At 54.4% G+C, this 13,113-nt stretch overlaps 1 protein-coding gene across 3 annotated transcripts in view; it reads right to left on the bottom strand.

Moving 5' to 3' along the window:
• The window catches only part of PRDM6 (PR/SET domain 6), a 100,979-nt gene extending 88,507 nt beyond the window's left edge, over nucleotides 1-12,472 (bottom strand). For all 3 annotated transcript variants that reach the window (XR_006739816.1, XM_045571883.1, XM_045571884.1), the window contains exons 1-3: nucleotides 12,123-12,472; nucleotides 10,979-11,591; nucleotides 1,564-1,871 (exon numbers count right to left, since the gene is read on the bottom strand). Coding sequence is in view for 2 of the 3 variants with exons in the window: in XM_045571883.1 (XP_045427839.1) it covers nucleotides 1,564-1,871; nucleotides 10,979-11,576 (906 nt within the window). In the remaining variant the exon portion in view is untranslated. The remainder of the gene's footprint in view (nucleotides 1-1,563; nucleotides 1,872-10,978; nucleotides 11,592-12,122) is intronic.
• Between the last annotated feature and the right edge of the window lie 641 nt (nucleotides 12,473-13,113).

The following is a 13,113-nucleotide window of genomic DNA, read 5'->3' as shown; positions in this document are numbered from 1 at the left end:
TCACTTTAGAAGTGAAATAAAACCTGGGAGCCAGGCACAGGGCACCAGTAGATAACTGCAGGAAACTTAGCTCATACCTTATGCAAGTATGACAAACTCATGGCTCTTGGGCTGCAGACCTCATTTAAATAAATGAGGCCTGTGAGTCTTTAGTTTGACATGCTTGCCCTATGGCATATGTAGCTCATATCCCCTATTCAGTCATCTTGGGGTGTTGGGCTGTGAGCTCATACTCTGAGCTCCTCCCCATCCATGGAAGCTTTGGGGCACAGGCCTCAATATCCCACTGCCAACAGTCATGTAAGGGTTCTGGAGGCTGGGTCCCTAATATTTGTTATACCCTGCTTTTCACAATACAGTATCTCCAGGGCTAACATAGTGCTGGGCAGAATGAGGGCTCAGCAAAAAATATGACTGGGTTATTGAGTCCCATGAGTTTTAGTTAGTGAATAGGAGGCAGCTCACAGTGAAAATAATCATCTTGACTGGCCACTGAGCCAAGTGTGAGGGGCAAGCTGCTGTAGAAATGACCCATTAATGGAGCCCTAAGGTCCATGCCAGCTTGGCCACTGACATCTCAGAAACTTCCTTTTCTGGCTATTCCCACTCCATTATATTGCCTGGCCTCGGTCAGGCAACATGCTAGAAGTCTTAACCTGAAGAGTAAGCATCTTGTATTTCATAAGTAACTGCAGGGGTGGGAGGTGGCTAACTAGTGGGGGCATGGCCTACAGGCTAAGGGTCTATCTCTGCAGGAGTGGACCTCAATAACCAACCAGGACGCTTTGGGAGAAAGCTTTGGTTAACCTTTTTCAAAGAGGTGGTTTATTTTTAAATAATAGTGTCAGGTAAGATTGTGCTATTGAAGCATTGTCTTCAACTGGGTTATTGTCACAAAGTGTCCCTGTGTTTTAATTTTTTATTTTCTTCAAGATTGCATCACTGTACCGCAAAGGAGAACAGAGAAGAACCGGAACTTGCGATTTCTGATTCTGAGACTACAATTTCCTCACTGTGGGAACTTTGAAAAAGTTATGAATGAAACATGTTGCAGTCTCTCAGATTCGGTGTTTACAAAATTGTTTTTATCTCACAAAAAATGAGCTTGACTCTTTTCCCCCTATTTATGCTTATGTTCCTTTTTGCCCAGTCCTCAACAATACTCTGCAAGAGCTTAGAATGGGACAAAAAGTTCACCCAGCTCACATCCCCAAGGGCCAAGCCCTCTGCTCCACCTCCTCAGCTGGTTTCTCTTTCTCTCAAGAAGAAAGGATATCAAAGACCAAATCCATCTCAGCTGCAACAGAAGCTCCTTAAGGGATTCCACCCTGGGAAACCTGCAGGCCCTGTGTCCCTGGCTTGGTTGCCTTTGTGTCAGGTGGAGCACCTCGCATCATTACAGCAGAGGGTGCAAACACCAGGCATTTACGTGACCAGAGACGTCTATTCTCCACTATCCTAGAAAACAAGGGACGTTCTCCCCGAAGTTGCCACCCTCCAAGGGCCAGACTCTCGGAGGCCCCAACTCTCCGGCTCCGTTAGGTTGCGGGCGGGCAGACTTACCTCCCAGAGATGCTGCGTGTTTCTCACCGCGCCGGCCTGCACCTTCTCCGGGGGCAGGAGGACGCCCTGGAAGGGCCCGATCCAGGTGCCCTGCTGGATCCTCTGCGCCGCGCAGATGCCGTAGGCCAGGCCGGGCACGGTGCTGGTGCACAGGCACACCTCGCGCGGCAGGTCCCGCAGCCACTCGGGCACCTCGGGCGGGGGCGCGGCGGCCGCGGCGCTGCCCGTGCTCACCAGCCGGCGCAGCGAGTGCAGCGGCCCGTGCATGGGGCACTCTCCGTGGCGGTTGTCCGCGCACATGTCGCAACCTGCCGGGGACACGCGGGAGGGAGGGAGGGAAAAGGGAGGAAAGGAGAAGTTAACTCGGCAGCTCTAGCGGCCCACCCTGGGGTACATTCCCGACACCAAAGCATCCCCGCCCCAGCAGCCACCAGCAGGGGAGGGAGGTGAAGGCGCGAGGGCGCGGAGGCTCCTGGGAGCAGGGGAAGAGGGGAACCCACATCGCCCCCTTGGAATTCGCTTTACCCAAAGCCGCCTGGTATCGGGTCAGAAACCCCTTCCCCCCCCCCCCCCCCCCCCGGGGATTCCTAAATGCCTTCCAAGCCCGGTGTGGGCGGCGGCGGCGGCGGCGCTGTGGTCTCCGCTGGACCGTGGGTTCGCGCCTTCTTCTCCGTCCCGGCTTCCAGCTCTCCCCCCTCTCCCCTCCGCCTCCAGGTCCCTCAGAGCCTCCCGGCTCCCGCGAGCGAGTTCTCTCCATCAGGTGTTTCCAATGGTGTGGATTGTACCAGGAAGAAAAAGCCCGAGGCAGAAAGCCTGTCTCCGGCCGGTTTGCTATATCTAGGGGAGATTCTTACAGGGGTCGCCTGGAGACATGTGGCTCGCCACTTTTGACGGGGATAGGAGACACTTTAAAAGTCCCCAGTGCAGGGGGGTTGGGGATTGGTAAGGTATGTACACATATAATATCTTAATAAAAAATTTAAAAGAAGAGTTACTAGTGCAGGTGGGCACTGCCATTCCCACTCCTCTGGCCCACGCCCCCACTCCAGCGACCCAGGGGCAGAGCCTGCGCCCCAGACACAGCCCCCACCCCCACCCCGGGGGGCGCGGGGTCCCCTAGCGCCCGGCAGCGCCCACTCTCCGCGCTGCAGCCGGGGGGAGGGGGCCGAAGGGGGGAGGAAGGATGTTCCCGGCAGGTTAGGGGAGCCCATGCTCGCGTGCCGGCTCTTCCCAGAAGCCAAAAAGAAACAAAATAGCAAATGTAACGATCGATCGGGTAATTAATGGGTCTTTAACGATCAGTACGCAGGTTCCATGGAGAGGGCCCCCACGCCTGCCCAGACGGTGGACGTCCTGGCCAAATGCTACCATTCTTCCTGCCTCAGACACTGCGAGTTGTTGTGAAGCTGTTTCTCTCCGATGTCCCCCAGCTCGCAGGGACCCTCCCACCCCAGGGACCCCCCCACCCCGGGCCGGGGCTGTAGACACCCAGGGTGCTTCCACTCAAAACTGGAGGTAAGAGACCGGGCGGCCACGGGGAGCAGGGCCTGCGGCGACGACCGTGCTGTCGGAGCGCAGCGCCCTCCGGGTTATTAATGGGCCTGGCGGAGCCGCCGTGTCTGCGCCCCAGCCCAGCAGACCTGCCTGGGGAGACAGCCTCCTAGGCGCCCGCTGGCCAGGCCAGACCAGCCCTCCCGGGCCCAGCCTCCTTGGGGAGCAGAGGCGCCCCCAGCCATGGAGCCCTGTGGCCCTGGGCCTGATAGTGAGCCAGTACCCACAGGGGAAACGGTGCTGGGTGGGAGGTGGCCCTGGGGGTTTCTCTGGGCTGGGCTTTGGTTGTAGCCAGTCCTGATGGATCACACAGGGTGTGCCATCTTCATGCTGAAACAGACAAAAACAAAACAAAACAAAATGCTCAAGGAACTAGTGGCAAAGGGAGTCATTGAAGAACTTTCAAGGAAGAAACGCTTCCTCAAACCCAGCATTGTAAGGGAACCCTGGTTTTGCCATTGGCTTCACAGCTTGCTGAGGGTAGACTATGCCAGCATCCTATCTCAGGGAAAGGAAGGACCCAGTCAGCTCTGCTTCTCCTGGTTCAGCTACTCCACTTCTCCCCAGAGAGCCCAGGGGATAAAAGGACCTCGGAGTGCAGCTTCTTGGAGGTGTCCCGGGCCCCTCAAGTGAAAAACAACCACCTGTTTCTGCAGGGAGTGATGTGTCCATGCCACTGGGCCAACATCACACAAAGCCCCCCTCATCCAGCAACATAAACTAATGTAAAAAGACAGTGTCCGGCTCTGCTTTTGACCTTAGGGCCTGGATAGAAGGCATACTCATTCTCCACACATCAACCCTTCCAGAACACATGCACTTCACACACCCTCTCAAGATTCTGACCGTGAAAATAAAAACTTCTAAATAAAGGGGGAATGAAAAGAAAAACAAAAGTGCCAACTATGTTCCAGGCATCTACCTATCTTAACCCAAACAATAGCCCTATTGTCCAGATGTCATGATTCCCATTTTGCAGATGAAGCAATTGAGCAGTGTAACTTGATCATGGATCAGAAACTAGAAACTGGTAGAGAAAGATTCACTATCAGGTCTGCCTGACTCCAAAGCCTCCAAAACTACAGAGATTTAGGAAGACTAATGAGAGCTGGAAGAATTTTATGTCCAAACTCAATCAATAGGATTATTTCACTGAAATCACTCTTTGGGGGCCACAAAATCGCTGATTGAATTACAGACATTTCTCTCCCTCTTTCCCACACTCTTCAGTTTTGGGATAAAGTAAGAGAATAAATTGGAAAGTAAATAGATAATGCCCATAATTTTCAGTTTTGGTATCTAACTTCAGAGATGGCCTTTCATCACCTTAGCAAAAATAGCTTAAAACAAATGACTAAACAAATGCAATATGTCCATAAATAAATCACCCCCAGTTTTTTATTAACTGACTATCCCTTTCTGATTGACTCAATGAGAAGCAAAAGTGTTTAGTACTCATTCCCCTAACAGTACATAGTGGGGATTCTGTCAAGTTCCAATAGCTCCACAACATGGAACGTCTCACCAACTATATCAGAAATAATGTAAGGAGCAAAAGTACTAACTTCAGCCACAACCCCTCCCCCCCAAACAAGCACAATCTTAATATTTGTTATACATGATACACGAGTCCTTTCTTTAAGAAGTCCTCTAAGGCTCTCTCTTCAACTTAAGTTTCATTGTCTACGGGGGAGGTTGAAAAAAACTTAGTAGCATTTGCAGAGGGAAAAGCTGAGGCTCCCAGTACTTAGAAGATGAGAATATTTAGGTCCACAGGAGAGTAGGCAAGGCCAGTCCACTGTAACTAGTCCACCCAGCATGAGTCTTCTGAATTTATAAACCACTTTGTGCCTTAGCAAAATATTCTGTCAGAAAAGTTGACCAATTGCAGCAAAATACTTTATATTCTAAGGTTACTGGGTTGTTGTTGTTGTTGTTTTAATATACCGGCTCTGTCATTGAAAACATTTGGTTTCTGACTTATGCCTTGGAGTCCCAAAGAAGCTTAAGGATGTTTAAAACAAGTAACTTATTACCAGGGGTTGACAAACGTGGCACAAGTAGACAAACATTCTAGCAGTGTTTTCTAGACAGCAAGCCATGAACACCTACACGAAAAGGTTTGAAGGAGAAGTGAGCTAAATGCCCAAATCAATCAATCTATCTATCTATCTATCTATCTATCTATCTATCATCTATCACCTATCTCTTTCTCTCTCTTCCTCTCTCTCACACACACACTACATATATTACACACACTACATATATTACACACAGCATTCCATGCCAAGCAATCCATAATACAAGCCTATTTGAATTCGTAAAGAGGGGGCAAATAAAGGTTCTTACTTTCTCTTAAAATCAGGGTAAGCTTTCTACAAGTTCGTAGTTATTAATCATAAAGGGTTTTCTATAACTGTGAGAAATATTATAATATCCTCTGAAATGCCATTTTAGTATCAGAAATATAAGCAATCTTTTCTTATATTTATAATATAAGCTCGCTTTTCTATCTTGAATAGGTCTGTAAAGGCCCTTGCTACGGGTTTCTGAATAAGGGAATGAGGTGTTACTAAGTTACAGACTCCCTCACCTCCTGGCTTCAGGAGGCCAGGCCAAGGGGAGTGAGGAGCAGACTTTCACTCTTCATTTCATAGCCTTTGTACGGTTTGGATGTTTTACTTTTGTAATTGAAAATAAATCTATATTAAGGGGGGGGGGGGGCAAAATAGGCCATAGGGTGTTTGTTTAGGTATTTTCATTTTTTGTTGTTTTAGGAAAGGTAAAATATAAAACCTTTTGGACTTCATTTTAGTGTCTGGAGAGGCCAAAGACCTGTGTGGTAACAAAGGGAGCTTGGACATCCCCCACCCCCAACCCCCAAGCCCAGGCACAGGCAGCCTCCATTGATCCTCTGGAAAGGGAACCAAGGAGCAGGTGAAAATCTGTCCCCACTGCCTCCCCCACAAAGGCAGAGGTAACTGCAGGACGGTGAATTCTCCCCAACCACCACGGAGGGCCGCTGCCTCAGTCTTGCAGGCCCAGTGCAGTGGGGGCAGCACCCATTGATCCCTGCTTGATGGCTCTTCCCCAGGATTGCCGCCTGCTGGCAAGCCTCTAGTGTGCTCTGGGCGTGGCAACGGAGGGAATAGTTGCTGCATTTTGGGGAGGCTGGCCGCAGGGACATAGAGCAGTCCCAGCTGGGTAGCTGGTAACCTCCTGCACCAGAGTTCACATCCAGACAGCACTCTCTCTGGCCCTCCAGCAGCAACTGGTTAAGGGCAGCAACTGGTTATGGGCGAAGTATGCAGGGAACAGTGGGGCTGCGACCTGGAGCCCCCCAACCCAGTGTGCATTTTGAAGGCCTCACTCCCTTCCTACCAGCGCAGGGCTTTTTTGCAAGGCCACAGAAGTCTGGAGACCCTTCCTAGGCCTTGTTCTCCTCCCACCCGGCAGGGGTCTTCCAGGCTCCTCAGCAGATCCAGAGGCCAGTGAGTTAGCCCAGCCACCAGAAAGGGATCCGTTGTGGCTGGGCCCTAGGGGAAGCCCAGCTGCCATTGAACCTCCTGGAGGACTCTCCGGAGGCGAGTTTAAAGCTCCTGGCCAACTTCAGATGGAGGCTTGGGTTTTCCAAGCTCAGCCTGGCTGAGGCTGGGCCGGCCAGCTGGACCCTGGGGCCAAGGGAGAGAGAGACAAAATGGGAAGGGAAAGAAAGAGGGAAAGAGGAAATGTGGATTTTACTAGTCTCCCCACACCTGTATTTATAAATTAAGTGGGAGCGCCCATGTGTGCGGTGAGAGAATATTGCATGGAGATAAACCGCGCAGCCCTGCCCCTGCGAAGCCGCCATATACCAGGCGGAGATGATGAATAGGAGGCGCGAGAAGAGATCGAAGCGGGTCTGGGCTGGCTCCACTCGCTCCTACAAAACTATAGGGCAATTAATTGTGGCTTGTCCCCTCATCCTTCATCTCCTGGTGGCACATATCGATGGAGATTACTGCTGATGGACCATTTTATCACCTTAAATAAACAGTCGCCACCTCTTCTAACCTCAATCTAATATATGGCTCTATGTTCAGTTTCAGGGCGCGAGATAAGGAATGATGTAAAATAACTAAATCATGCGTGTTATGGGGTGGGATTGGGCCTGCACACAGAAAAGACGGGAAAGAGAAAAGGGAACTATGAAACATACAAACCCACACACTGATGCCCATCCTCCCTCCCACCAGGGACCAGGTCTGGAGTCTAAGCCACTAGCTGGCCATGGGCAGCTGGGACTCAGGGGTGCAGAGGGTGCCTCGTGGCAGGACAGCTTGCTGGTGGGTAACTCGGCCCAGACGCTTTCTAAACGGGACCCATTTTTCCCCCCAACTGGGTGGGAAGAGATTAGGGAATGTCAGAAAATACTCACTCTCCTCTACCTCTTACCCTGACTCCCAAACAGACAAAACAGTGTTGGGTGCAGATTTCTCTCTCTCCCCCCTGGACACTCTCCCCAAACTCTTGGAAAGGGTGGCACTACCAACCGGAAAGCCTTGGGCCCTTGCTGTTCCTGGTGCTGTTCCCTGGGTAGCAGGACTCCGCTGACCCAGGAGGGGACAGTGACCTTCTGCTGGGAAAGCTGCAGAATGTCCTGGTGCAAGAAACTGGGTGGGGTCCTTAGTGCTAGTCTGGTACAGGAGAGAGCAGCTCCCAAAAAAGGTATGCCAAGTTAACCGGCCCAGACCTGGCCATACAAACACAGATTCCAGGCACAGCCCCAGGGCTCTTTCCACCTTCCAAGAAGTAGTGACAGGGTTTCAAGCAAGGCACCGGCACCGGAACCTGAGAAGAGGCCACTGACACAGCCTGAGGGAACCAGTGGCTTCAGGCAACCCAGCAGCAATGAGGGTAGTAAGACAAGAAGAGGAAGGAAGGGTCCCACCCCCCAATTATACCACACATTGCCCCACCGGACTTTACAGAGATGAAAGAAGAGGCAGCCAAGCATTCAGAGCTTCCGTGGAAAGTGTGCGTCAACCCTAGAATAAATGGGATACATGGAGTTGGATATCAGAAATATAATGGAACAGCTCACTCACCTAGCTTGCATGGTTTCTGCTGCTTTTAAATCTTTTTGGGGGGAGAGGGAGAAAGAGAGCTAGAAGACCTTGCGCTATGGCCTTTGCCATAGACGCCAATAAAGTTTCATGGTGAGATTACTGTTACTGATTCACACGCCTTAGTGGATTGCTGATCCCAGGCAAACTGTTACTCTTCTGTGGGGATTAGAGAAGTGAGGAGGTCCCTTTCCCAGCCTTGTAAGAAAAAGAGAAAAACTATACTCCAAGCAAAGTAATAAAACGAAGCACTGCTGAGTCGTCTCCTCGCTGCGTTCTTTTAGAAAATGGCAAAAGATGGAATGGAAAACTGGGGACCTCTCTCGGTCATAAATGAATGGGTGTTTCCCTTTGCCCTGCCTCTCACCTCCCCCACTCCCATACCCACCCAAATACACCTGGGAAGGGGGAGAGCGCTGGTTTTCACTTTCTTTCAAGTAACAAATATACCAACTTCCCCAGCCTAGGGAAACAGTCCCCCATCTTTGCATTTCTGATCCTTGAGCCCCTAGTTAGATTAAACTCAATTACTTTCCACTTCATCTTTGTAAAACACATCCTCTGCTTTAAAACGAATGCCTCTGCTTGCGCAGAAAGGAGACTTGGTCTCCCAGCATTACACAGAGCTATGACCCCCTGCTATTTTCTTTCTCAACTGCCCTTTAATTAGGGAGCAACGTGAAGTGTGACTCTAGTAGGACGGTCTGACTTCCTTTTCCCCTCCATCTTTTCTTATGCACTTTGCATATTAAAGCGATCCATTAGACTCCAAAGGATATACCAAAAGACTAACACAATAGAATTTAAATAAATCATACTTCCTTTCCTCCGGCCATAGGGGGAAAAAAGTTAGCTAGGCAATAAAGTGATTCAAAGAACCATATATTAATTAGGGACCTAACCCAATTCTTCCTCTGGTGAGAATACAGTGAATCTCAAGACCGCATTGTAAACAGTATAGGAAGCTCCACACACAGCCAGGGCTTCGGAGCAGGCTGCTGGTGTCTTTCCCGGCACTGTTTTCATTCAGAAGAGAAACTGTGAGCTCCGAGAAGCACTGTCAGCCCACAGTGGCTACACTTACACTTAGCGGTAAGAAATGCCTTTTCCAAAGAAAAATCTTTTTATCTCACATTAAAAAAAATGCTTTGTAAGCTACACAAATTCAGTAGGACAGAAATATTTTTAAAAACCCATTAAGACAATATAATTTTTAAATATTTTCTGCAACTCTGAAATGCAAGCATCTGTGGAAGCCCTCCTTCTAAGCCAGTACTTTGCCTTCAGCTTCTATGAAGGAAAAAAGTAAAGGCAACCGCTCTTTTTGTTAGTAATAATGATCTCCATTAGACCAATTACCTCCCTCCATTATGAAAAGATTAATACAACTTTAACCACCAGGCTCATGCCTCGTGCTTTTTCATCAAAGTAATGACTTTGGGAGCCCTTCTAATAATTATAACCAGGAGGGATTTTGCTTGTACAACGAATTAAAAAGTTCACGGAATGGTAGCCATTCTGCAAGAAGGGACTTATTAAAAATACAATAATAACAAATGGTTGTGATCCTCACACAGACGCTAGATGAAGGAATGAAAGGAAAAAAAATGGTAAGTGCTGATCTTTCAAATCCTGTATTGCTTTTCGTCTGTCTCTCTAAACCTGATGCAATGTTCTCTCCCGAGGTCTCTGGATGTATATTTTAGTACTGAACGCGTTGGGTGTAAACAGAACACATCTTCTGAAGTTACCAAAAAGAATCGGATATAAAGCAATACACCATGCTTGGTCTTCATGGAGAGCCTTGCTTCAAAACCTCAAAATGGAACCATACTTGGGACGCGTTTGAAATTATGAATACAGGAACCGAAGCTGGACGAGACCTGAAGTTTAATTCGGTATTTGCTATTTAGTTGGGGGACAAGGAGAGCGAGCTTCTTAAACTAGATTACTGTCACCCCATTTTTACAAGTAGCCAAGCCATCAAACGCGGCTACGGATTGCGAACGTCTGAAGGGGTCAAGGATACAAGGAGAATGTGGGGTCCGCATGGAACAACTCTGTCCTGAAGGCGGAGAATTCCTCACTAAGCAGCTGGCATTTTGCTTTTTTAAATAAATGACAGACCTAAGAATAATGCCTGCCTGCTGGAGAAACTGACCCAGAATTATCCAAAACTCCTAATCCCGGGAGGCCAGGCCAGCCAGCAGCGCCCGGCCGCTCCCGAGTCCTAGACAATGCTGCAGCCCGAAAACGAACTGACAGTTAACCCCAAGAAGCAGGACAGAGAGGAGAAGCAAGCCCTGGAACCCACGCTCCCCACAAAACTCCGTGTCCTATCTTGTCCCCCTCCCCACCCCACACCATCCCCAGGGCCAGGCCAGCTGGTTCTTGGGACTCCCCGTCGCGCGCTGCCTCGAGCCGGCCGTCCCCAGGCGCCGTCAGGCGGGGAGGACGGAGATCGGAAAGCCCGGGCCGGCGGGCGACTCCAGTCCTCCGGACTTGGGGCTTCGGAGCAGAGGATGAGCGGAAAGGGAAGAGGTAACCCCGAGGTGCCAGCCGGGAATCCCCATCCCTTCTCCCTCCTCCTCTAAGGGCGGCAGGAAACCTTTGCTACTGAGCCCCGGGAGGCGCGGGCCCGCCGCCTGGACCGGTCCGCCACCCGGGGTCCCTCTCGTCCGTCCGACCCGCCTCCCCGACGGGCGCCCGCCCCGGACGGCGCCGGCGCCCCGGGAGCGCTGGCTGCGGCTACTACGTACGGTTGTTGGGGTCGCTGGTGTGCTGGTGGAGCGGGATGATCTCCATGCGCTGCTGGCCGTACAGGTAATAGTCCAGCTCCTCCGCGCTGCAGCGGAAGCGCGGGGCGCCCCGGCCGTCCCCGCCGCCGCCGCCGCCGCACTGGGAGGGCCCCGGGCCCGCGGCGGCGCCCAGGCACAGGTCCTTGTGGGGCAGCGACTCCGCGGCCACGGCGGCGGCCAGGGGCGCGAACACCGGCAGCTGCGCCACGGGCAGCGCCGACAGACCCGCCAGCGCGGCGGCGGCGGCGGCGGCGGCGGCGGCGGCGCAGGAGGAGGCAGAGGAGGCCGAGGTGGAGGAGGAGGAGGCCGGGGTGGAGGCGGCGGAGGAGAGCGAGGCGGGCCGCGGGCGCAGACTGTCCGGCGGGGGCTCCGCGCGCTCCGGGGGCGGCGGCGGCGGCGGCGGCTGGAGAGGCTGCGGCGCGCCCAGGGGCCCCGCGGCCCCGCCGCCCTTGAGCGGGCCGCCGCCGCCGCCGTGCGGGAAGAGGTGCTGCCAGTGCTGCAGATAGGCGGGGTCCACTTTGAGGAAGGCCGAGCCGCCGGGCTCTCCGGGCTTCAGCATGTCCGATGCCTCACGCTGGGAGGGGGCAGAGGGGCAGAGAGGAGGGTGCGTGTGAGCCGGGCCCCGGGCCTGCGGTGGGAGAGGGGCGGGCGGGACAGCCGCCGAGACCCCGGAGCGGGAGCCGCACGTAGCCCTTGGCGTTGCCGGCAGCAGCCCGCCCGGTTCCGCGGCTCCTTCCTCCCAACTCCGCCGGGGCGCAAAGTTTACTCGGAGGCCGCCGCGCCGCGCGCCGGGCGCAGGATCCAAGCCGCCCGGCCTCGCAGCCGGAGGCGCCCGCCCGGCTCCCACCCCGCACCGCCCGAGCCCGGAGCCCGGAGCCGAGGCGCGTCCCGGCAGAGCTCTGCTGGGAGACGCGGCCCCCGACCCCGGCCGGCGCCCGGAGCCCGGAGCCAACCCCGGCCGGAGTGGCGCGGCGCCCGAGCCGCTCCGGCCCCGGCGCTAGGAGGCGGGTCAGCCTCGCCCCCCGCCCCCGCCCCAGCCCGGGACCTCCGGCCTTCCATCCCGGCGGCCCCCCGGACACTCAGCCCCGCGGGACCCTCGTCTTACCTGGAAACTCGGAGCCGCCGGCGGCCGGTGCGCGGGTGCGTGTGTCTCGGGAACCCCGAGCGGGAGCGCATGCACCCCGGGGCGCTACATGCCCCTGGCGGCGCGGGAGGGGAGACCCGAGGGCCGGCCGCGAGCGCGGCTACGGAGGCCGCGGGGGGCGCGGGGCGCGAGCGGAGCCGCGCGTGGGACGGAGCAGCGGGCTGTTGCGCTCGGCCGGCCGCTGCGCCCGGGCTGCTTGGCTCCGCGCTCTGGCAGCCTCCCGGCTGGACACGTGGGTTTTACGACAGCACCAAACACAAGGGTGTGTGTGTGCGTGTGTGTGTGTGTGTGTGTGTGTGTGTGCGCGCGCGCGAGAGAGAGAGAGAGAGAGAGAGAGAGAGAGAGAGAGAGAGAGAGAGAGAGAGAGAGAGAGAGAGAGAGAGAGAGAGAGATGGGGTGGCGGGGGAGGGGTGGGGGGAGAAGGGAAGGGGCGGGAGGTAGGCCAGGAGAACGAAGGGGAGGGAAGAAGGAAGTTCTAACTCGGCTGGGTCCACAGACTGCCCGTGCGCCTTTCGTGCACGGATGCCTCCTCCGCTGCTGTCCCACCCCCGACTTCATTTTTTTTTGGGGGGGGGGGAGGGAGGCGTGACGTCTCCGCGCGCCTGTTGTCTCTTTCTGCCCCTGATGTGTGTTTTCTAGGTACCGCGCTCCGCCCCGATGGGAACGCGGAGGCCGGAATGCATCTCCGCACGCGCGCGGGGGTCCGCGTCCGGGAGGCGGCTTTGGCCGGGCCGGTGAGCCCATTCCCGGGACGGGGTCTGAGCTGTGGCCGGGCTCCGTGTTCCGAGGGGGTGCTGCTGGGTGCCAGCGTCCACGAACCCGCAGAGCAACTTCCCACACAAATCGGGAGGTGGGGGCGGGGCGGGTTGCACGGGGGAATGAGCCCGGGTCCCCAGCGGAGGAGGCCGGCTGTGAGGAGCTGGGATACCAGAGATGGCGGGTCTCCAAGGGG

The sequence above is a fragment of the Pipistrellus kuhlii genome, unplaced genomic scaffold (genome assembly GCF_014108245.1).
Source record: "Pipistrellus kuhlii isolate mPipKuh1 unplaced genomic scaffold, mPipKuh1.p scaffold_m20_p_4, whole genome shotgun sequence".
In the NCBI taxonomy this organism is placed as follows: domain Eukaryota; kingdom Metazoa; phylum Chordata; class Mammalia; order Chiroptera; family Vespertilionidae; genus Pipistrellus; species Pipistrellus kuhlii.
This window is presented reverse-complemented; position numbering and strand designations above follow the sequence as displayed.